General features: G+C 44.4%; 1 protein-coding gene across 11 annotated transcripts in view; it reads right to left on the reverse strand.

Annotated features, from left to right (window-relative positions):
* PDE4DIP (phosphodiesterase 4D interacting protein) overlaps positions 1 to 25,675 on the reverse strand; it is a 1,321,554-nt gene that overhangs the window by 796,955 nt on the left and 498,924 nt on the right. For all 11 annotated transcript variants that reach the window (XM_085654823.1, XM_085654822.1, XM_085654821.1 and 8 more), the window contains one exon: positions 12,259 to 12,438. In XM_085654823.1, the coding sequence (XP_085510949.1) occupies positions 12,259 to 12,438 (180 nt within the window). The remainder of the gene's footprint in view (positions 1 to 12,258; positions 12,439 to 25,675) is intronic.

A 25,675-nucleotide genomic window follows, 5' to 3' on the forward strand; every position in this document is an offset into this window, starting at 1 on the left:
TATTTTGTTTTCCGTTAACTTCCCCCTCCCCCTCGATCCACCTTACCTGTCTTTTACCTAACCCTGCATGGCAATTTAAGAACTCACCACCTTGTTGACTGCTCACCTCTAATTCTCTCTCTGGGATTATCCTTATCCCCACCTTCAGTACTTCTTGTTCTGCTTTCACAATTGCCACCTTTACCAGATCCAAGTATACTAAGACCATGGTTATTTCCTTAGCATTACAATTAGCTCTAAAGCCCACTTGACACAGGTCTTTAGATCCAATTCCTCTCAAACTAGGGCATTTTGCAAATTAATGTAAAAGTTGGGACCTATTTAGGGGAATAATCTTCCTTTTGCTTTTCCCCCCCTGTTCTTCTTGTACTGGCTCAAAGTGTATCCACTTATTACCTTCAACCTCTTCCTTCATGCTTCCCTGGTAGGTGTTCTTCCTCGTGCTTGCCTTTGCCATACTTCTATGTGCTCTTACTTCCCCAGGGTTGACGTTCGTACCATTGTTTTGCCCTGGATTTAGTCCTTTCTGGCGCTCCCTATTGGTTTTCTGAGATGAAGCAGGTTCTACCTTTCTTTGTACATCTACTCCATTCTTCTTTCTTTCCGGCATCTTTCCTCTTTACAGCATTCCTTAGCTGGTTTGAATTTTTTTCCCCTTGAGTCTCAATTTCTGAGGGGCCCTTTTCTTCCCTCCCTTTAATTTTAGCTTTTACCACCCTCTGCTTTCGAATCTTCCTTCCTCCTACTACTAGTCTTGTATAATTAGTAGACCTATACCTGGGGTAATCACCCCGTCTCTTTTGTCAACATTGGCCATCTTGAGATATACACATCATGGGTAGCTTCGGGTGACTCTACGTCCCCCGCCACATTCAGGGGCTGTTGATCAGACACTGGTCTAGTTAATGTTGGCATTTGTCCCCTAATACCCTGTAACTCACCCACGATCTTCTGTAATTGCATTTTTTGACTTCACTCAGCGCGCAGCTCCACACTGCTCCGCTCTGCGTGGCGATGCGGCGTTACGCAAAGGGGCGTGACAATGGCAGCAACGGTCAACACTGTAGGTCAACAGCAACAGAGCCTTCTATTTTGACTCCAAAATATAGAACTTTGAATAGGAAGTATTGTCCACTTACCATGAACCGAGGGTACTGGTGATGGGTGGGATGGATGAGGATGTTTTTTGGGGAGGGGCGTTGTGAATCTGTAAGCAGGTGTTCTGCCAAACTACTACAAAAATGGTAATGGAAGATGAGCTTGAATTAATCTCAGCCACTGGCGATCGCCCCGGGCCGCATTCCAGACCATTGTTTTTAATCCACTGCTTTATGCAAATAAGTCATGGTCATGCTCCAATAGGAACAATCAAGCCCGAAATGCCACAAACAACCCCATGCCTGTTTCCACCTAATTAAGTCTCATCAGTGAGATATAGTTTAACTCCTATAGCACAGAAAGCACAGGATCCACATCTGGGCATACTGGCTGCATTTAGACCATCTACTGCAAAAACAACATGGTGATGGAAGGAATGATTGAATTATTCTCAGCCACTGGTGACCGCTCTGGCCCACATTCCAGTCCATTATTTTTCACCTACTGTGTGATTCTTGACAGAGACACACATTACGCAAATCAGTCTTGTTCCTGCTCCAATAAGAACAATCGAGCCCAAACAGAGAGGCCAGGTTCCCTCTAGATGGGAACATATGCAAACCCAAATCGGGCCTAATGAGTATGAAACAAGTCTGGGGTTGCTTGCGGTCCCTTTTGAAGGGGCATTGCCTGAGAATTCTGAATTGACTGTTCCCATGAGGAGCAGGATCAGTACTGATTTGAATAAGGTGGCCTATATCTAGCACGGTGAGTGAAAAACAGTAGACTGGTATATGGCCCTGAGCAATTGCCAGTGGCTGAGATAAATTCAAACATTACACCCATCGCCTTGCTGTTGTTGCCCTACTGAAAAACTGCTAGCATCCTTCGAGCTGAGGTGATTTTCTCCCAGCAAGCTTGGAAATCCTTTGGTCACCCCAATAGCTTTTGCGTGATTGGGCAGGAGCATGGATAAGTCAGTGCTTGAAAGTGGAGCGGAGTGGAGCCTCCTTTACCAAAAAACACCCCTGCCATTACTATTGTTACCCCTATAACCACTCCACCTGCCTGGGACTCCTGAAAAGCCTGAATACGGGCTCGAGGATGTGGTCATGTTCCCATCCTGGGGTTGCTAACTACAAAAGGTTCCCCTTTAGAGTGGTAGACTCCATGGAGTCTACTGACCTTGTAATATTGGTGTCCTTTATCTTTTCCAAATTCTGATCCACTTGCTTGAGGTCTGAAGAGAAGGTGTTTCACATCGAATGGGATGTTGAGATGTTGGTGGACTTCCCATTTGAACCCTGAGTTGCAAAGTCATGCATGGCAACAAAGTAGGATTCTGGTGTTTACACTCCGGGCAGCGGTATCAGCATCCTCGATGGTGCAGCGGATATTTGCATTGGAAATAATCTTTTCCTCAGTGATTAGCATCCCCACTTTCCTTCGGGAGGTGCTGCACCAGTTCATCTCCTTCCAATGAAATATGACATACCTCAACCCTTTATCTGGCAAGAAGCATCCACCACTGCTTTCTTGCTGTGTGTACCACCAGGGAACCTGGGGGACCAGACCGTGGATTTTTTTTTTTTAAGTAGGTCGTTGTGAGAACCTTTGACATTTCTTTGTGGCATTACCACCTTTGCCCTGACACAGTCTTTGACATTTTCTGGGGCTTACTTGAGCATGCCATAGAGCAGGTTGAGGAACTGGGTGGTACATTCTGTCTTTGAGAGGCTCTTCACCAAAAAGTCATACTGTATGGCATGCATGTCAATTTTATGGTGGTGGGTAGCCCTTCAGTGGTAGCTTGCGCATCTCCCAAGCACTTTTCTGATGTCGACTGATGCTAAGAGCGGTGGTGGACGTGAAGATGGGATTTTCTTTCTGCCCTGCTCAGGGTGTAATGTCAAACTACTGCAGGAGTGGCTCCCTGCCTCAGCACCTAAGCGAGTTGGGTTTCATTCCATTGGTTTGTGGCCAAGTAATACTCATCTCCTGTGTCTTCTTAGTGTGGGGTCCTGTTGGTTTCAACACCAAGAGTGCCCTGTCCTGAACATGTTCCTCAGATGCGCTCGAGGACAATGTCTCAGAGCCGGGTGTCCCGTGGCGAGAACCGTCGAATTGGGGGCAACCGTGCAGTGATTTTTATCTGAGTTGTCGGTTTCAAAAGGTGAATTTATTAGACCAGAAAAAACTGAGGAGGTTATTGATCTTGCAGCCGTTACTGAACACAAACGAACCTGATGGCAGAAAATAGACAATCCAAAGTGGAGTCAATACCCATGCCATTTGTGGACTAAAGACAGACTTACAGTACATCTTGTGACTCGAAGTTTCTTAACAGAAAGACAAGTTGTAATGTTTGAGCCCAAAATGTGATGGCAGGAGCATCTACAGCCAAACATTCTACAAACCTTAGTTACAGGAAAGAAGGAAAATGCTACTTACCACTTAAGCATTTGCTCCTAGCTTGTAGTATTGCATTCTCACATCTGATGCACTCTCCAGCCATCTAGTTTTGGACTCAAATGGTGCAAGTTGTTTTTTTACAAAGAAGTATTTTCAATTTATAAGGTAGTAAGGGATTTCTCTCATAGATGGCAATGCGCATGGGCACTGACTTCATTGTTAGATTGATTTTTTTTTTGCACAGTGTGTTAGCATAAGTATGAAGTGGTAATGAGTGAGAAAATGATAACCATGCGAATGATGCATAATGAATGTTACCGTTACAGAGATGTACATGAAGACATCGACTCATGGGAGGAAGATGGGCGTGAGTGATTCTACAACACTAAAAACTATGAACAGATGCTTACAGGGAAACATGTTCCATTTATAGCATGTGTAGCTGTAGATATACATGCTCTGTGTAGACTGCAAAACAGTACTCCTCAAAGCTGTGGCTAGTTAGTGGATGGTGCAGATGTCTGAAACAAAGTTTGCAGTATAGTTTGGCACACCTTAGCCAGTTTGCGGGTGAGAATATGCACACAGTAATGCTTTGTAAGGTGTGTGGGGTTGGCCATGTAGCTGCGATAAGTATATCAGCTATCAGAATATTTCCTAAGAAAGCCATGATTGCCCCACTTTTTCCTAGTAGAGTATGGCATTGTGGGAGGGAGTCATTGTCTTTAAGGTAGCATGTGCGGAGACATTTAATGATCAATCTAGCCATGCCAGCATTTGATATTGTGTCTCCCTTATGAGACAAAAAGCTTTTAAGTTTTACAAAAGGGTTTGGTTCTATCAATGTAGTACATTAGGGCTGTTTTAGTGTCTATGGTACGAAGGATCCTTCTGCATTAGAGTTTGGGTGAAGAAGGAAAACTAGTATCTCAATTGTTTGGTTAAGGTGGAAAGGAGAAGCTACCTTGGGATACTTCTAAGGACAATCCTAACTTCGTGGATTTGAATGAACGATTTCTTTAAAGTGAGGGCCTGCACCTCACTTATATGCCCAAGTGAGGTAACAACTATAAGGAGAGCTACTTGCCAGGAGAGGAACTGTAAACAACAAGAGTGCAGAGGCATCCATGTGGACCCCAAAAGTCATGTAAGTACCACACTGAGGTTCCAGTGAGGGGTGGGTGGAACATTGGGCGGTATAACCCTTTTAAGGCCCTCCATGAAGGCGTTAATGACTGGGATTCTATAAAGAGAAGAATTCTCTCTTTTTGCAAACATGCCGCAATAGCAACAAGCTATAGATGTAAGAAGGTATATGCTAACCCTGATTTCTAAAGGTGATGCAAATAACAGACAATTTCTTGGACCGCTGGCTTAAGAAATCCAGAGTTTTAGAATTACAGTAGCAGACCAACCTTTTCCACTTTGCTGCATAGCAGGCTCTAGTAGTATGTCTACAGACTTCTTTAAGAATGTCCATGCACTCCTGTATATAAATATAAATAAATAGCCAAATTAATTCTAAGCCCTCAAGTTCCAAATTGTTAGATTGAGTTGCCTGGTGTTGGTGTGTTTCATCTTGCCCTGTACCTGCATAGGAACGCCAGGCATTGCAGGTGGCTTCTCTGAGGAGAAACAGACATCTCGAGGAGAGTGGAGAAAACTCTCATCCTTGTCTGGCCCAATTGTAAGCCACCAGCACGAGGGTGAGAGACGTAGGCAGGAGCTTCCTTACCACAGAGGGAATGAGTGGGAGAGAAGGAATACGTCTCTGACCAGTTCATCAATAGAGCATTACCCTTGGACAGTGGAAACCTGAGGCGAGATTTTGACATTTTGCATTTGATAATCATGGGTTGCAGTGAGGTTTCATAGGGCATGGGCACAAACACTTTCATTTTACATGCTCAAGTTTTAAGTTGACATCTTTTTAAACAAAGGCTTTTAACACACATTTTCTTGCACTCAAGTTTGGGATAAAGTTCTCGGAAAACGGTTTCGCTACACTTACACTTCTTCATAGGCACATTATCAGGCCTTGGAACATCTAATACAAGGACTAGGTACACTGCGCAAAATGTCGTTGTTTGTTGTTGTCTGTTCGGTGACAGCTCTGGGTGGGTGTAATCAACAATGACAGCCGGTTCAGAGCCTAGGCACAGAATAAATGGGTCCAGTTCATTGTATATAATGGACCAAGCCTTTGTTTAGGCAGAGGAGCATTTTGATGGGTTGTCGAGGTCGCCCCATGCCAGAATTCTAGCCCAGCTGAATCTCGTTACTATCCTGAGAAGGATGGTGCCCTGGTCTCACCAACACCGACTACCAGATGACACACACTCACAGGTAATGGGGAGTTAGACAACTCTAAGGCATTCTGGCAGACTCGCACAGCCTATGCTTTATAGGATATGCAGCGCTAGGTAAGAGGGCAATTATACATATCAATATAATACAATGCAAACGCATGCTGCTTGAATTGTTAATTCTGTTCACCATTCTTGTATTGCTGGTAACCTTATTTTGCTTCATTCTATAATCATTGCACCACATGTATTCTACACAGGAGAACAATTGTTTCGATAAATGTTTGAAATGCCAATTTGTGTACTTCTTGTGTCTCCCTTTGGGCATGCCTGAGCTACTAACAAAAGAGTAGGATCTGTTTCCACGATTTCCTTGAGGAATCAGGGTTGTCATGTTCTGAGGTTGCAGGCCCCAACCGGTACATCGTGAGGTTTAGAGGTCCAGATGGCACACTGTGAGCTAGCCAGGAACTAAGTCAACATATTGTGATGGTGTGCAAGGACTCAGTATCACATATTTTGTATGCTTATGTTGCCAAAACACACACTCTTACTGAAACAGTAGGAACCATACGACGGGGTGGCATTTTTTATGCTTATGTTGCCAAAACACACACACTTACTGTAACAGTAGGAACCATATGACTGGGTGGCATTTTTTATGCTTATGTTGCCAAAACACACACTCTTACTGAAACAGTAGGAACCATACGATGGGGTGGCAAATAGGTCTATCTATGAAAACCCCCAGAGATGAAAGTAAGGGAGTAGGTCTTGTGGGCGGAGCAGGTCAGCAAAGTCGTTGTCCACTCCCGGCAGTTACTTAGCAAGCAGATAGATGCAATGGTGAATCACTCAAAGCTGAATACTTTGAGCCAGTTCTGAAAGCTTTGGTGAGTGCTGCCCTGTTTCTGGAGGAAAAACATGTCTGTCATGTTATCGGTCTATCTACCAGTACCACTTGGTCCTGAATGTTCTGGGGAAATGCTTTTAGGTCTAGGTGGACAGCAAGAAGTTACAAGTAGTTGATATGGACCTTCTGCTGCTGGGGTGATCCCAAACTGTCAAGCTTTGGAGATGTGTTGACAAGTCAACTAGAGATGTTTCCGTGGTGATGGTCACTTGCAGACTGGAGTCCCTGAATGGCCGGCCCTGCAACAGGTTGTCGTCGTTCCACTACTGCAGAGAGTGGCGAGTACTGGCCCATACCAACACCAGATCCTGTAGATGACTCTTATATTGTGACCACTGTGTCCAGAGGCATTCCTGCAATGGGTGCATATGCAGTCTGGCATGGGGAACTACAGCAATGTAGGAGTCCATCATTATTAGTAAGCGCATGAGTGTTCTGACTGGAGATGACAATTTGGCTGGAAAAGATGAAGAAACTGCTGGAAAACTAGCACCCTTTGAGGATTGAAATAGGCACAGCCAAGGAGGGCATTGAGGATTGTGCCCAGAAAAGACTGAATATGCAGGACCTAAAGGCGGGGTTGTTGTTTTTTGCAAATCCTAAACTGTGGGGCAAGGCGATGGCGGCTTGAGTGTGTGCCAGACACTGCTACTTGTGCTCCTAATCAGCTAATCATATAGATCTGGTAAAACATGTGTGCCCCCTCTTCTGAGGTGGGTGGCCGCGACCGCTAAGCATATGGTAAATACACTTCGGGCTCTGGTGACCCGAATAGGAGTACCTTGAATTAGCAGTGTTATCCACTTACCACAAAGTGAAGGTAGCGCAAATGAGCATGATGGATGGGTATATGGAAGTAGCCGTTCTTCAGCTCCAGGGGGTCTTAAAATTGCCTTGCTGAAGCAGGGTGATACCATCCCTTAGGGCTGTAATATTGAAATGTTCTAATAGGATGTATTTGTTGAGGGGACTGATGTCAAGGTTTGGTCTGAGAGTGCATTGTTTTGGGGAATTAGAAAGTATAGGGAGTAAGCCTTTTTGCCCTGGTGTTGTAAAGGTACTGGATCTATTGTCCCTTGTGAGTAGGAATGCATGTACTTCTTGGAGGAGGCAGAGATGTTCCATACTTAAGGTCCGTGAATGGGGTGGAATACTTAGAGAAGTTGAGAGAAGATCTAGACTATACCAGTGCTGGATGAGGTCCAGAACCCAGCAGTCTGAGGTGATTTCATCCCAATGTGGAAGAAACCCCTGTAATCGCCCCATGACAGGTGACGTGATGGAGATGCTGGCAAGTCAGCCCTTCAATGTAGAGGCTCCATTGGTCTGCCCCTATTGTTGTTACCCTGATATATTCCCTTTGTCTAGCCCCTACCCCTTGCTGATACTATGACTACTGCAGGCATTGATATAACCGGGACTGTTCTGGGGAAGTAGCCTTTGGTGCGCCCCTGTACTGCTTTCTACGAAAGGAACCACTGGTGAGAGGTGTTTGGAGGGCCCCCACGCTCTTCGCGATTTCTGTGTCTTTCTTAATTTTTATTATGATATGATTTGATATGATTAATAAGGTGTTCCTGGAACTCTGGGTTAAAACCAGAAATATAAAGCCATGGGTGCCTAGGTAGGATTAGAGAGTGGTTAACCTCCCTGGCTGCTGTATCAGTAGCACCCAATCAAATGGTGGCATTCTATATAATTTCGTCTACTGCAACAATTTTTTCCACCTGCTCCTAAACTGTGCTGTAGCAAACCCTCCATCTCCTCCCATTGTGCCCTGTTGTACCATGAGAGGAAACCCACTGAGTTAGAAATCTGTCATTGTGAAGCAGCTCCCACCGCTACCCTTTTTCCTGCAGTGTCAATTCTCTTGCTTCATCTATCTGGGAGGCATCCAGTGTGGCCTGTGCAGCATCCCATTTACAAGCAGTGTGCATCACCAGAAAGCCTGGAGGGAGATGGCTCTTGATGTAAGTAGGGTCTAAGGGAGATTGTTTGAACGGTTACTCTGCTCTTGGAGTAATTACCTGGGTCCTGGCATGCTTTTTGAAGATGTCTGTGGCAGTCTTCAGCATAGCCTTAGGCATGGGAAGGAATTAAATAGAACGAACCGATCTTGAAACTGTTTCCATGAGTAAGTCCTCCTCATCGGGATGGTGTGCATATCTACCTTGTGGTAGGATGCAGCACTCTCTATGACCCTATGGTATGAAACTAATCCTGAGGAGAGGCCCTGAGTTTTACTGGCTCAAGGTCTGGGTCTGCTGGAAAATCTACTTCATAATCCATCCACGGGTCTTCTGTAGGTTGAAGATAAAACGGAGGTCAATAACTTTTGGGGTGTGGGGTCAGGGGAATGGACAGGGGCTGAATGTGTCCGAGTAGGAATAGACCTTGGTAGGGAATGTGAAGCGAGAGGTAACGGCAGTGGTGAAGGCAGATCTTGTGGAGGTATTGGTGGAGACAAAGCTTTGTGAGGAGGGGGACTGGTTGTGGTATCCCTGACCTTCCTGGGTTGTGGTGAATGTTCTGAAGGGGTGTCCAGCGAGGACTGTCTCAAAAGTTAAGCTCCTCCTCTTTGGTAAAGGCTCGAAGGCTTGTTGGTCCTTGGAAGTGGTTTTCCCCATTTAAGGATGAATGAAAATGAGCTTTTGCCTTTCATCTATTTCTACCTGCAGTCTCTTCAGGACTGGTCTCTGGGCTAGCGCGGAGGATAGACTTCGCTCCAATGTTGTTTTTGCCATCAAGAGTGGCTTGAGTGCTGTTTTAGGGGCCAATAGTGGTTTCGGTGTTGAAGGTTACATCCGTGCCGATAGAGTCTTAAACTTCAAAGAGTGTTTTGGCTATTTTGGCACCAGAGGGTCAACTACATTTGAGGATCTTGTCTGAATTCAGCTTCGGCTCTGATGAATTACCCCAGTGCTGACTAAAGCCCGATGGCTGGGGAGGCCCTGAGGGTGGTTCAGACCACCACTGTGTGTGGTCTCTTCTGAGACTTGCGGTGCTTTGGTTCAGGTGTACTTAAAGGCCTCACAGTGAACTTCATTGGAGGGCAGGCAGAGGAGAATGAGGTGTCTTCTTCCTTCTGTTCTTCTGGCTCTGATGTGCCAGAGTTGATTACCTCTGAGCTGGTGTGCAGACAGGTTGTTCAATTCAATATTGTTCACCTCCACTTCATCTGCACTGAGCGGGTCCACGTCTGTAGGATGTCTGCCGTAACATCTATGGAAAGCAGCTACATTGTGATGTGTGCCCAACTTCAGTTCTTTCCCTGACGGAGTGTTTTCTTGCTGTGAAAAGCTAAACAGAAGGTACTCTCTGTGTTCTTGTGTGTGGAGACAGATACAAATAACACACCCTGTGTGGATGGGTCATTGGGTATTTTGTGCCACACTAAGGGCACTTTATGAAGGGTCTACATTCCTTTACTCTGAATGCCCCTCATTCTCTGATGTCAATGAAAAGTGGGGAAGTGAAGCCCTGGCCATTGGGAAACCCTGTCTTCTTCTGCTGAATCCCAGATTTTGACCAAAAATCAAGAAAAACCAATAGAGATGCCGATAATGTGTTTCTCTCAAGGGTGGGTATCGAAGGCTTTATCTTGTGAGCCCAATGCAGAGTATGGAAGCCCTGTCAGTACACGCCCAAACCCAAGGGCAGAGAAAAGTAATCTAACAATGTAGTCGGTGCCCATTCACATTGCCAGCTAAGGGTGGAGTGACATACTACCTTGTGACTGGAAAAGACTTCTTAAACAAAAACAAAAAACAATTTACAGCGTCCTAGTTCAACACTAGATAGCAGGAGTAGGCAGAGCATGGGTATCCACAGCCACACATGCTAATAACACTTACTTCTTCTCCAGCATCAATAGATTCACAAGCTTGAATCAGAATTGCAAACAATACACATTACATATAATGTCCATAAGAAGTAGGTGGGTACCAGAGCTCGTGTTATTGGATAAGGGTGTCAAGAACTGCTTGACCATCAGGCAACTCTGGCTAGCTCTCCTATACAGGCAGTAAAGCTGGGTAAATATATGCCGACTCTTCCATGTGGTTGCCTTGCCTATGTCGCAATTAGCTACACTTGCGTACAGAAGGAATGTAGCCAGCACACTTGTGATTTGGCCGTAATGATTCTTGTAACAGGCACAACTGTTCTGTCATAGAAAAATGTGTTACATTATGAGATCCATCTGTCAGTACCCTTCTGCCGGGGTGACCGAAGGAGAAAAAATACTGGTCCAAAAGCTGAAAATAAATTCTCAGTACTGGCAATGGATAAATGTCAAAAGGTGCCAGATATCCAATGAATACAGGGATCTGTCTACTGAAGAAGTATAATTTACAAAGAAAATCAGTAGAACAATGGATTAACTGAAATTAAAGTGAGGACATTTTGAGATAAATATCTTTGACCGTACAACCGCAAAGGCCTGAATTGCGCTGTGCATGCATATGTTATGCACATGCAGCACTATATAAGGGCATAGCAGTTTTTAATTATGAACAGGGATGTGCTTTAACTGAGTTACATGTCCATTTTGTTTTCTAGAAACATCAGTTGTTCATCATGTGACATGGTGATTGATCAGTACTCAATGCGGGATCATGTATCTAGGGGTTCCGCCAGGATGCAGATGGCTTGCTTGCTGTGATGAGCGATGATATTTTGGTCAGGCCACAGTACTATTCAAGCATGTATTGCTCTCACAGATTCCGGTGTCCCGCTATACATTGTAATTTGATCAAGCCGGTTTCTGCTCACTCATATTTTGATGAACCTGCATCCCCCTTATGGAGATTACTTTATATACTTCCATAGGATTTCACTCTTCACTGTCTTCAGCAAACTTCAATTCAAGTACTGATGAGGATCCCTTTATGTATGTGGAAGGAAACGCAGTTGACAAACTAAGCAGACTTGTTTTAATAATTATATTAAATATACAGGATGCTTACAGATTGTGTAAATTGTGATACTTTAATTGTGTTTTTGTATCACTTTCGCATGAGTACCTAGCATGATTTTTGTACCTCACTGTCACTTATCTACTTGTAAATATTTTTTTTAATTTGCTGTATTAAAACATTGATTTTTGGAACACATTTTTTATCCATGAGCTGAAGTTTAACTGTTATCTATTAGGGACCCCTGTTTCCTGAAAACACTGCTAATTTACCCAGGGGCCTATGGATTCCGGTTACCCATGCGTTATGAAACACAGTATGTCCATAATGTGGCACAATACAATTTAAGCACACTGTTGTTCATTTAGAGCGAGGTTTTATAAATGCAGGATAATTTATGGACACAGAGCATTTATGACAGGCATCAATGACACATTTTTTGTAAATCATTTACATTTTCAGAGGACACATTTTTTTATAGGAGCAAGTCCATGTTTGACCTAAAAAGGTCTGGGAATGAGCACAAGCAGCGGCTGTCTGAAGATGTAGTCACAGTAGTCACAGTAATCACATTAATGATAATAGTACAGAAAAGGTTGGATACAAGTCAGACCTCAAGTTCTTTGTGCCGTTCATGAAGAGATGTCTGTAGCTGTTCAATGAATCCCTCCCTCTCCTTCAAGGATCTGTTGTATTTCACTTCCATTTCTTGCTTCAAGAACTGGAGATGTTTCAAGGCTGTGGAAATCTGTTGTATTTCAAGGTCCTTCGATTTGAGCGTGCTGTTTAAACTCTACCACACACAAGAATGGCATGATATTAGTTATCTCAGGATGTTTTCAGAAAAAAACCTTTAGAATGTCCACAAGACAACACAAAAATATTGTTACTGTTAATAGGGGGGCATTCTCAACATTTTAAAACATGCATTTGTAAATTTCGAACAACTAGGAGCATTGGATAATTTCAGGCAGGGAAATTGCAGAACTTTTCTTTTTAAAATTGTAGAGCTCTGATGTTCCTACTTAGTCAAGAGTCAGTGCCTAGACACGGAGCTATGGAAACTCAGTCTCTTTCCTCAGATTAGCAGCCCTCCCCATGGTGCTGTGGGTAGAAACAAGGAGGCAACCATCTCACATGGTTCAGAAGATATTCATCTGCAGCGCTTTGCAGTAGAGATCCTTATCAAAAACCAGTAGCAGGTATAAGTCTAAGGTTATCTTTCAGTATTGGTAAGGATCACATTTAAAGCACATGTATTTCTGCTCAAGAAGAAAAAGTTACTGGTCCCAGGTAAATGAGGAAAATATGCTGTTGTACGGACCAAGAACATAAGTTTACTCTCAGGGGAGTTATTTACTGTCCTTATATAACATCAACAAACTTGCAAACAAGAAATGGAAAGAAGAAAATGCCCAAACACAAGATTTCTCAATTTATGCTTCCACGATCTAGAACAATATTTCTGATACATCAAGTGCACCTCTTTGCCCCTGCAAAAATAGTTAAAAGACCCATCTCTACTCTACTAGGAGTGAATCATTAATCATCAATCCATCAAGAAGGATCGTGCTGCCTCCCTTATCACTGGCTTTACTGCCTTGCTCCTAATGTTTAACTAGTTCTACACCAGGGTTATCCATAGTAGATGTAGGAATGTTGATTCATGCCAGATTTCCAGAAGATCAAATAAAAGATAAATTTAAAAACAATTGAAATCAGTCAGTGGTTATCCCAGGTCTAAGCTGGAAAGCACTCTTTAGTCCAATCTCAAGTCATTCTGCAACCATCAATAAGATATGCATTATAGCGCTAAAGATGTGCTATTACCTGCACACACAAATATTAAATCTACACCTGACCCTTCCTACACAGTATTACAAGTATTATGTTAATCCGTTTTAGCCAGCAGATCCTTCAAGCAAACCTGTTGTAATTACAACACAACAGAAAAATAAAACTTGTGTGAACTCTTGTGTACACACACATACACACAGTATACATTCGTTTCTGCCTTAAGGCAGCCGCTCTCTGGCGTGGCGGGTGCTGCGGAATATATATAACCTACTGGCAATAGCCTGTAGGTAGTTATTAGTTAGGACCAACTTTTCTCATAGACAAAGCATTTCTTGTTTTGCTAATAACTTTGCACCGTTTGACGAATCTTCATGAAATTTTCAAAACGAGTATAGAAGTTACTTCAGCTGCTGTCTGGAAAGCTTTGGGGTGATTCGTTAAGTAGGGGCCAAGAAAAAGGGGGATCCCAAAACAAGGGGCGGACGGCATGGTTTGCGGGTGGCGGGGAGGGCCCAGGGGTGGGGGTGTCACGGGGGGGGATGGGGAGATTGCGGGGGCGAATAAAAAAAATAGTAGAAAATAAAAGAACTTACCTTTCCCCCGGGTCCCGCGTCTCTGCTCCTGACCTCCCGTCTCCGCTCCAGGAATAGGAAGCAAGCAGCCAGGCTCCCTCCCCTAAACCAATCACAATGCTGTAATGCAGCGTCGTGAATGGTCTCAGCGCCGGGACGTGGCACTCTGCCAGGGGCTGGAGGGGTGGGCATGTTCTCCATGCAGGCTGTAATGCAGCCTGCATGGACAAGAGTAAAGAGCGCATTACTGGTTTGGGCGGCCCGAGAGGGCAGACCAAACAGTCATTGCGCACTTAGGAGTGGGAAACCCACTCCTGCCCTGCTCCGAGAGCAGAAGAGCCCCGCCTGCAAAGCAGCAGAAAGCAAAAAATATAGTAACGCATAGTTATTATCCTTTTATATTTCTACATTGTACGTCACGCACTGCTTAAAAGCAGTGAGGCAATGCTCCTCCGCCATAGCGGAGGAGCCGCCAATGCCCAAAATGATTTTCCCCCATGCAATTTATATGGGGATTTAGCATTTTTTTAACACAACTACAGCCCAAACTGCTGAACGGAATTACACCAAATTTGGCAGAAAGCTAGCTCTTGGGCCAGAACGAGTGCTTTTTGTAAGTTGGTGTGCATCTGATCAGCAGTTTTGGAGTAATTAAAGAAAGAAAAATATAAATATCTAGGGACGCAGATCCACAGGCAAAGCAAGGCCCCAATTGCCTGGCCGCAACCTGATAGGAATTATATTTCTCAGTCGGCCTGCAGTGGAGGGGGGGGATGTACGGAGATAGGGGGTGCAGAGGTCTGGGGGAACAAAAATGAAAAATAGCACAAGGACATAAGGGAGAGGCTTGTGAGGGACCCCACATGGGCAAAAAATTGCCCAATTTTTGGGGAGGGCCGAACCGCGGGTCTTCCATGGCGCTCAGTGCGGCCCCCAGGGTAACTCTGCAGCAGATCCACGGATCCCAAAACCAAGAAGAAAAAATACACCCACTCACACACCAAACCCCTGCAGTGCACAGCCACATGCCGTGGGGGGTGGTGGTTGTATTAACAAATGATACTTTTATATTACTTTACGTTTAAAAAAAAAACAATAGAAATTCACTGAAAAACCAAAAGTTATAACGACGTTATAGTTAGGCTGACGTTTTAGCCTCACAAAACCATAATAATTCAGCAGTAATGGTTATACTTATAGTTATACTTATCTGAAGAGACTATACCTCATGCCATTGAGTAACTTTAGGCTACAAGTTATAGTTTCTTAGCATAAATATAAGAAAATAAGCTACTTACCTGTCACTGTAGTTCTCCAGCACTGGAAACTTTCATAGATTCACATGCTTGAATCATTCACCGTTGTTGAGATGGGAGTCCCACGGTACATTAAAATAGCTATGCAAAGTTAAACATAGACTAGAAAGCCCCTAGGCCCTTTAGTTTTTTTTACATATCAGTCTTTTTTTTTTTAAAAGAGACCAAAGATAGGTTTCAACCAATCAGGTTGCCCTGCCCTCTAGAACATCCCTGTGAGGAGCTCTATTCCCTCAGATTTTCAAAGCACTATTGTAAGAGATACACTCAGAAAAAAAGAGAGAAATGTGAGCTTCCTCAGGGGAGGGGGGTGGATAGCATGTGAATCTGTGAAAGATTCCAATATGTAAACATAGACATACTTATATAAATATGTATACTGTTTTGAGAAGCAAGGACCCTAAGGAGATATATATGTATATATCCAGGCTCCAAAAAAGTGTACGGGGCACTCACAGGGTTGTTTGAAACATGCATTTATTCTCATAGCAGACGCGTATCGGCAAAAGATTTGCCTTCCTCAATGCGGGGATACATAATTAAACCATACAATATTCAAATATTGGGAACATCATCCTCATTGGTGGATTACTGGGCTTAACAAAAAGAGAGGACTACAAAACGTTTTTCCCCAAGACGGCTGCCATACTTGACAATGTTCGTATTCCGCCGTCTAACAAAGATGTGAAATATACAAATTCATGAAACTCGGTAATCAGACCGACTCCTGCAGTTTTCATCTTGGTACAATATCCAGTGGCAAGCGAGGGGAGGCAGGAACAAAGAATTGAACATCACGGCAAGCTGTAACTATTGATTATATCGCGTACTTACCTATTGAGGTGAGATGGATGTGGTGGCATTGGAGCCTGGATGATCAGTGGCATAATAGATACGAACATTGTCAAGTATGGCAGCCGTCTTGGAGAATAACTGTTTGTAGTCCTCTCTTTGTGTTAAGCACAGTAATCCACCAATGAGGATGATGTTCCCAATATATGAATGAACTTACAATGTTGTTTGGCTTAATCATGCATTCCAGCATTGAGCAAGGTGAATCTTTCGCCGAAACGGGTATGCCAAAGGGAATAAATGCATGTTTTAAGCAACCCCGCAAGTGCCCCGTACACTTTTTTGGAGCCTGGATTTAAATACGTGAATTCTGCCATCCCACTCACAGGAGTTCAGTAGATGGATATATATATATATATTCATTCTCTCTCTCTCTCTCTCTCTCCTGGGATCCCTGGCCTGTTGTCAGGTGGTGCGCAGAGCCGGTGGAACAAAACTGGACGTAATACCACACAATGAAGTCCAATTAGGCGCACACTCAGGAGATGTTGCTAGTGCAGGTTTATTCACCACTGGTAAATAAACCTGCACTAGCAACATCTCCTGAGTGTGCGCCTTATTAGACTTCATTGTGTGATGGATGGATGGATGGATGGACGGACGGACAGACAGGCAGACAGGCAGACAGACACACACACACAACAATGCATAGAGACAATGTGCAATACCAGTAAAAGGATGGTGGAGGAGGGGAAAGCTCACTATCACTGAAAAAGATGTTGCAGCACTGCCTCACCCACTGCTGCATCGATGCGAACTGCAGAGTCCAAGCAGCAATACCTAGTAAAGGTGTCTGTATTTTTCCAGGTAGCTGCCCGGCAAATGTCTTGAAGTGACACACCAGCAAACGGCGCAGCTGAAGCAGATATAGTTCTGGTAGAGTGGGCGTGGACTGATGTATGAAACGGTTTGCCTGCAGCTTGATGACAGTAGTAAATTGCACTGTCCACCTTGCAATGCTTTGCTTAGAAAGAGGATAACCTATCGTGGCGGATTGTAAGCCACAAATAGTTGATCAGACTTGCGAAAACCTTTGGTTTTTTCAGAAAAAATTACAAACACCTCTAAATGTCCACAGAATCAGGTGTTCTTTCGGCTGGTGTTGTAGGTCCTAGAAAAAATATTTACAGAATAAGAAGCTCATTAAGATGAAAGTCTGAAGGGACTTTAAAAATTAACTTTGGGTTTGTGCAAAGAACCACTCTATCATCCCAAAATTGCAGGAAAGTTCCCGAATGGTCAGAGCTTGAATTTCGCTAACTCGTCTGGCAGATCTTAAAGCTACGAGGAGAGCAACCTTCCAGCAAGGATAATGTTACGTACCCAGTAATCATCTGTTCTTGGTATGTAGAGATGTAGATTCACATGCTTTGCATACTCCTGCCATCTAGTGTTGGGTCCGGATGTTTGCAAGTTGCTTTTCTTCGGAAACCAAGTAGGTGACTCCTGCTTTCGGTGATAGAGCGCATGGGCATCGACTCCATTGTTAGATTGTTTTCCACAGAGGGTGTGAATGGAGTTAGTAAGTAAAGAATAGAGATGTCCATGCATAAGTATATAGAGTAAGAGAGAGAACTGCAACAGGTAAAGGAACCTGGGGAGGCGGGTGGGCGCATGGGAATCTACAGCTCTACATGCCAAGAACAGATGCTTACTGGGTAAGTAACATTATGCGTTTGAGGCATGTGTACTGTAGATCACGTGCTTTGCATAAATTATACAGCTGTATTCTCCCAAAGCGGTGGCTAACGTGTAGTTGCTGGAGTTGTCTGAAATAGTGTTTTAAGTACTGCCTGGCCCACATTAGCTTGTTGTCTCCCTAACACATCTACACAATAGTGTTTGGTGAATGTGTACGGGGTAGACCATATTGCAACTTAACAAATGTCAACTATGGGGATATTTCCTAAGAAAGCCATAGTAGCCCCTATTTTGCGAGTGGTATGCGCTCTAAGGGGTATTGTTAACTTTCTATTTGCTTTTGCGTAACAAGTTTGAATGCATTTAACAATCCATCTGGCAATACCTGACTTGGATATGGAATTGCCCTTGTGTTGTGGTGCAAAAGCAACGAAAAGTTGTTTCGTCTTACAAAATGATTTTGTTCTTTCAATGTAACATAAAAGGGTGCTTCTGACATCTAAGGTGTGTAGAGCTCGTCCTGCCACAGAATAAGGTTGAGGGAAAGAATACTTGTAATTCAACTGACTGATTGATGTGAAAGGCAGATACTACCTTAGGTAGAAATTTGGGGTTAGTACGAAGAACCACTTTATCTCTGTGAAGTTGGAAAAAGGGTTCTTCTATAGTTAGTGCCTGTAGTTCACCCACTCTCCTCAGTAAAGTGATTGCAAAGAGGAAAGCAGTTTTCCAGAAGAGAAACTGTGGCTCACATTTATGCATGGGTTCAAAAGTTGGGCCCATTAATCTTGTGAGGACTATGTTAAGATTCCACACTGGAGCAGGTGGAAGACTTAGTGGTATAACTCTTTTGAGTCCTTCAATGAAAGCTTTGATTACGGTCACTCTGAAAAGCGATAAATGTTTCCTATTTTGTAGATATGAAGCTATTGCAGCGAGATGTCGTTGGATAGAAGTATAAGATAATCCTGACTGCTGCAAGTGTAACAGGTAACAAATGATATTTTGTATTGAAGCATCAAGAGGATGGATGATGATATTGTAAACCACGGTTGACGGTCTCATGTGGGAGCTACTAGGATCAGTGTGAGGGATGTTTGCCTGAGTTTCCGAACCACTAATGGAAAGAGTGGGAGAGGCGGAAAAGCATAAGCAAATATCCCCGACCAGTTCATCCATGGTGCATTGCCTTTGGAGAGCGGGTTTAGGTACCTGAAGGCGAAGTTTGGGCATTTTGCGTTTTGGTGTGTGGCAAAAAGATCTATTTGAGGAACTCCCCAACTTTGAAAGTATGGGAGGAGAACTTGAGGGTGAAGTTCCCATTCATGTATTTGCTGTCTCTGTCTGCTGAGATCAGCAATCTGATTGTTTACTCCTGGGAGGTGTTCCGCTACGAGATAGATTTTGTGGTGAATGGCCCACTTTCAAATGTCTTGGGCCAAGTGTGACAGTTGGAGAGAGTGTGACCCCCCACTGTTTTTGTATGTAATACATAGCTGTCATGGTGTTGGTACGAACTAGGACAGCTTTGTCGACCAGGTGAGTCTGAAATTATTTGAGCGCTAGAAAATATGTTAGCAGCTTTAGATGGTTTATGTGGGGAGATGTTTGCTGTTGACTCCGCAGGCCTTGCACTGTGTGGTGCTGAAGGTGAGCAACCCCAGCCAGTGAGGGACGCATCCGCTGTTAGCATTGTCTGTGCAACTGGGTCTATGAAGGGCCGCCCTTTTGATCAATTTTGTGTGTTCCACCACTGCAGAGAGCGATGAGTACGGCCGCTTACCAACACTAGTTCGGTTAGCAGACCCTGCGATTGGTTCCACTGACTTGCAAAGCATTCTTGTAGGGGACGCATGTGAAGCCTGGCATGGGGAACGATCATGATGCAAGATGCCATCATTCCCAGTAGTTGCATATACACTCGAGCTGGAAGCAAGTGATTGGATTGAAACTGGAGAACTAGAGCCTGCATGTTGCGAATTCTGGCTGCGATGGGAAAGGGCAGAGCCTTTTGAGTATCTAAAGTGGCTCCTAGGTAGCTTTGAGTATTGGAAGGTTGGAAATGCGATTTTAGCACATTGACTGTGAACCCCAGTTGATGTAGTAACTGTAGTGTTCTGTGAGTGTGTTGGAGACATTTTGAATACGTACTGGCTTTGATGATCCAGTCGTCCAAGTAGGGGAAGACAGTGTTGTCTTCAGAGGTGGGCAGCGACTACTGCCAGACACTTTGTGAAGACTGGGAGCTGTGGTGACTCCGAACGGGAGTACCCTGAACTGGTAATGTTGTCCTGCTATTACAAATCTGAGAAATTTGCGATGAGCCGGATGCATTGGAATATGAAAATAGGCGTCCTTTAAGTCTAGAGTAGACAGAAAGTTGCCCTGTTGTAGAAGTGGCAGCTCCTGTTGAAGTGTTACCATGTGAAAATGGTCTGACTGTATGTAAAGATTTAGTTCTCTAAGGTCCAAGATTGGTCTGCGAGAACCGTCCTTTTTGGGAATAAGAAAGTAAAAGGAGTATACACCCGACCCATGGTATTGTAGTGGTACAGCCTTTATCGCCCCTTTTAGAAGGAGAGACAGAACCTCTAGTTTGAGGAGGTGTAAGTGATCTGGCGAGAGTTTGCGTGACCTTGGTGGAATGTTTGGAGGATTCTTGGTGAACTCCAGCCAATAATCAGAATGGATAATCTCCAGTACCCATTTCTCTGTAGTGATGAACTACCAGATGGGTAGTAAATGTGAAAGAAGGCCCCCGACAGGTCTTAAATGGTCTGGGGGAAGTGTAGGGAAGTCACTGTTTGGTGTTGGAGGGGGAGGCGTCTGTATTTGAACCTTTACCTCTACCTTTGCCATTGTTGCCTCTGTAACCTCCTCTGAAGTAACCCTTAGAGGCAGAGGGTTGATTGTTGAACTAATAAGTGCAAGGCGGTAGTGTCTGAGGAGGTATTCTTAGATCCTTCAGGGAAGAAGGAGCGCCGAAAGGAACCATGTCCTGGTGTTAATTGAAGGGCTCCCATAGATTTAGCCACTTCTGTGTCCTTCTTCATTTTCTCCAGTGAAAAATCTAACACAGGGCCAAAGAGGTGTTCCTTATCGAATGGTGTGTTCAGGATAGAAGTCTGAACCTCTGGTTTGAATCCTTAAATACATAGCCAGGCATGCCTTCTAAAAAGGACGCTGATATATACAGCTCTAGCAGCAGTGTCTGCAGGTTCTAGGGCGCACCTGATTGAATTATTTGAAATTAGCTGTCCCTCCTGCACTGGGTCTTGCGCTTTGGATTTGTGCTCATTGGGTAGAAATTGGAGTAAGTGCTCCATCTCATTCCAATGCACCATGTCGTACCTAGCTAACAGAGCTTGTGTGTTGGAGATGCGCCAAAAGTTTGCAGCCTGTAGGCTGCCCTTTTCCTCGAAGCATCAAGCATCTTAGATTCTTTATCTGGGGTAGGAGCATCTACTGTTTGCGAATTGGCCCTTTTGCGTGTGTTGGAAACCACCAAGGAATTCAAGGGTAATTGCCCCCTTAAGTATGCTGGATCAGATGGTGCCAGCTTATACTTCTTATCTACCCTAGGGGTGAGGATACGGGCCCTGGCAGGGTCATTAAAAATATAATTTACGTGCTTGATCATACCCTTGAGCATGGGAAGTGTGCGCGAGGATCTTTGTATGGGGCTAAGCGTCTCTAAAAGGAAATCCTCTTCTACGGATTCCTTATGCAGCTGAACCCCATGGTAGTTAGCAGCTCTACCCAGCAGTTCTATGTAAACTACACTGTCATCTGAAGGAGAGGGCTTAGTAGGGTACAAGTCATGATCATTCCCTGTGGGAGAATTGGTGTTATAATCTGACCAGGGGTCTGGAGGTATTGGTTTATTGTCCCCAGCCCCCTCCCCATTTCCATCATCCTGATCTTCAGGTGTATGTGGTGGTGAGTGCTCAGATGAAATCAGTAAGGGTTGAAACAGAAGAGAAGGAGGTGAAAGAAGGGGAGGAGGAGAAGGATTAGTAGCAACATTTTTCTTTTTTATAGGAATGTGGTAGGCCTCTTCTGTCTCAGGTTTCCGTTTTCTTGTGACTTTTGTGGAGAAATGTCCAGTAGTTGGGTGGATATATAGCTCCCTCTGTTTCGGATCCGGTTTGGAAGGCAGAGCATAGAAATGCTGTTCCTTAGATGAAATCGACACATCAGTTTGTTTCGGTGCCGAAATTATCGGTGAGGGTGTTTTGGATGCATGGGTTTTGGATGCTGAGGATTTTGGATCCAAAGTTGCTTCGGGCGGCAAAGGGGGGGGGGGGGGGGGCACTGTCTTTGACTTTGATCCCAAAGCTTTCTGCTTGGTGACCGTTTTCGAACGACTCTGTTCGGAGCCGGATGGCTTTTGGGTGTGATTCGGTGCCGAGCCAGAGGGTGGGGCGTCGGAAACATGTTCTCGGTGCCAACAGTTGCCCAGAGACGGGGGTTGGACCGAATCCTTCTTTTTGCGCTGAGGTGGAGTTTGGGGCAAGGGAGGATCTGTACTCACGGTACGCTGCCCTTGTGGGATTTCTTCGTCTCTGTCGGAGCCGTAGTCGGAGATGGTGTCTTGCTCTTCCTCAGCTCCCATTGTGTCTTCGGCCGCTGTTTCCAAATCTTCTCCGAAGAGGTCCGGAATGAAACCTGTGTGTTGGCTCTGCCTGTCGCAATGTAGAGCCCGACGGTCGCAAAGTGCCTTTTTTAACCGAAAAGCCTAACATGCGTTGCAGTCCTGTTCTTTGAGCTCCGGAGACAAGCACAGGTTGCACACTTTGTGTGAGTCGGTGTGCGGAAACTTCGCGTGGCACCGAGGGCAGAATTTGAAAGGAGTCCGTTCCATCGACTGCGAGGCGAACCGACGTGGGTAGGCCAGACGGCCTTCCACGAGCTACCAGATCGAAAATGGGTTTTTTAAGTAAATAGGATACACTGAAAATGGGATTACACGATCAAAAACAATGCCGTCAAGGATAAGTGTCTTGTGCACCGAGGGACTGGAAAGACTTCGAAGAAAAAACACTTTCAAACATCCGGGCACAACACTAGATGGTAGGACTATGCAAAGCATGTGATCTACAGCTCACATGCCTCGAACATAAATTTCATATCAGCTCTGTGAATGGGTTGAAACGGGTGTTTCATAATCTGTGAGAGCACAAAATTCAACTGCCCGAGCAGAGGAGGAGGTCATACTGGTGGAAAAACTCTAAATAATCCCTTGCGACATTGTTTAACTATTCTAGCAGACCATAATCAGGGTGAAGTGGGTGATCTCCTGAATCGGGAGATGGCCGCCAAGTGGACCTCAATGGAAGCGTGAGCCAATCCTGATCTCGCTAAGTGCAGGAGATAAGGGAGAAGAGGAGAATAGGTGCACATTAGCTTGCTGGCACCATATGTAAGGAAAATGTTACTTACCAGAAGACATCTGTTCTTGGCATGTAGAGCTGTAGAGTCACATGCTGTGCATAGATCGCCATCTGGTGTTGGGTCCGGATGTTTGCAGTTTGATTTTCTTCGAAGAAGCCTTTCCAGTCAAGGGGCCGGTGACTCCTCCTTTCGGTGATAGTGCGCATGGGCATCGACTCCATTGTTAGATTATTTGCTGTCATAGGGTGAGAATGGAGTTAGTAGTGTATAAAGAGATGACCATGCCCATGTATGTAATAAGTATTGAATTAAAAGATTGTAACTGCAACAAGCATAGGTACCCGGGGAGGCAGGTTGGCGCATGTGACTCTACAGCTCTACATGCCAAGAATAGATGTCTACTGGTAAGTAACATTTTCCGTTCAAGGCATGTGAGCTGTAGATCACATGCTGTGCATAGACTATACAGCAGTTGCTCCCAAAGCGGTGGCTAACCTGTAGCTGTTGCCGTTGTCTGAAATAATGTTTTGAGTACTGCTTGGCCTACATTAGCCTGTTGTCTGGCTAACACATCCATACAGTAGTGTTTAGTAAATGTGTGTGGAGTAGACCATGTTGCAGCTTTGCAGATATCTGCAATGGGAATGTTGCCCAAAAAAGCCATCGTATCCCCCAATTTGCATGTGTAATGAGCTCTAGGGGGTGTAGGTAAAGTCCTTTTTGCTTTAGCATAACAAATTTGGATACATTTTACTATTCATCTTGCAATGCCAGATTTTGAAATTGCATTGCCTTAATGCAGTGGTTTTACGAAATGGTTGTGTACTTTCAATATAATAAAGTAATGCTCTTTTAACGTCTAATGTGTGAAGAGCTCTTTCTGCCACTGAATCTTGTTGAAGGAAGTATACGGGCAACTGTACAGATTGGTTCAAATGAAAGGCAGAAACTACCTTTGGTAGAATTTTTGGGTTGGTACGAAGAACTACTTTGTCATTGTGGAATTTGAAAAAATTGTTCTTCGATTGAAAATGCCTGTAGCTCACCAACTCTCCTCAAGGATGTAATGACTAAAAGGAAAGTAACTTTTCATGTGAGAAATTGCAGCTCACATTTGTGCAAAGGTTCAAATGGTGGACCCGTTAACCTGCTAAGGACAATATTTAGATTCCACGCTGGTGCAAGTTTTGGTGGAATCACTCTTTTTAGTCCCTCCTTGAATACTTTAGTCACGGGGACTCTGAAAAGAGAGAGATGCTGTCTGTTCTGCAGATATGCAGCAATGGCAGCAAGATGTAACCTTATAGATGTATATGCTAAATTTGAGCGTTGTAAATGGAGTAACATATGATGTTTTGTACTGAAGCTTTAAGTGGTTTAATCTGGTTGTTATTGCAGTATATTACAAATCGTTTCCATTTGGCTGCATAGCAAGCCCTAGTGGTAGGTCTTCTATTCTCTTTAATGATGTTCATACAGTCTGCTGGAAGGTTTAGATAACCAAACTCTATGATTTCATGAGCCAGATCGCCAGATTGAGCTCCTTTGGATTTGGATGCCGTATGTCTCCATGGCTCTGAGTGAGGAGACTGGGTGTGAGGTGCAGCTTTTGATGGGGTACTACCGACAGTTTTAGCAGGGTTGTGAACCACGGCTGCCGAGCCCATGTAGGAGCAACCTGGATCAGAGTCAGGGATGCTTGCCTGATCTTCCGAACCACTAATGGAAGCAGTGGGAGTGGCGGAAAAGCGTAAGCAAACCTCCCTGACCAGATCATCCATAGGGCATTGCCTTTTGATTGTGGATGTTGATACCTGGCGGCAAAGCTTGGGCATTTTGCGTTGAGGTGAGTCGCAAACAGATCTATCTCCGAAAACCCCCACATTTTGAAGAACTGAAGGAGAACTTGAGGATGAAGCTCCCACTTGTGAATCTGTTGCTTTTGTCTGTTGAGCAGGTCTGCTATTTGATTGCTTTCTCCTGGTAGGTGTTCTGCCATGAGATAGAGCTTTTGAGGAATGGCCCACCTCCAAATAGTCTGTGCAAGATGTGACAGTTGGAAAGAGTGTGTTCCTCCCTGTTTTTGGACATAGTACATTGCTGTCATGTTGTCTGACACGAATCAAGACAGCTTTGCCATTGAGGTGGGTCTGAAAAGCTTTCAGTGCCAGGAAAATTGCAAGCAATTGTAGGTGATTGATATGAAGCTGCTTGTGCTCCCGACTTCAGAGTCCTTGGACGGTTAGAGTCTGAAGATGTGCTCCCCAAACTGTTAGCGATGCGTCTGCCGTTGAGATCGTCTGTGGAATTGGGTTGAATAATGGCCACTCTTTGGACAAGTTCTGTGGATTCCACCACTGTAGAGAGCGATGGGTGCAGCTGTCCACCAACACCAGATCTTTTAGTTGACCCTGTGACTGATTCCACTGACGAGCTAAACTTTCCTGAAAGGGACACG

Source organism: Triturus cristatus, chromosome 4_1, assembly GCF_964204655.1.
Source record: "Triturus cristatus chromosome 4_1, aTriCri1.1, whole genome shotgun sequence".
Lineage (NCBI taxonomy): Eukaryota > Metazoa > Chordata > Amphibia > Caudata > Salamandridae > Triturus > Triturus cristatus.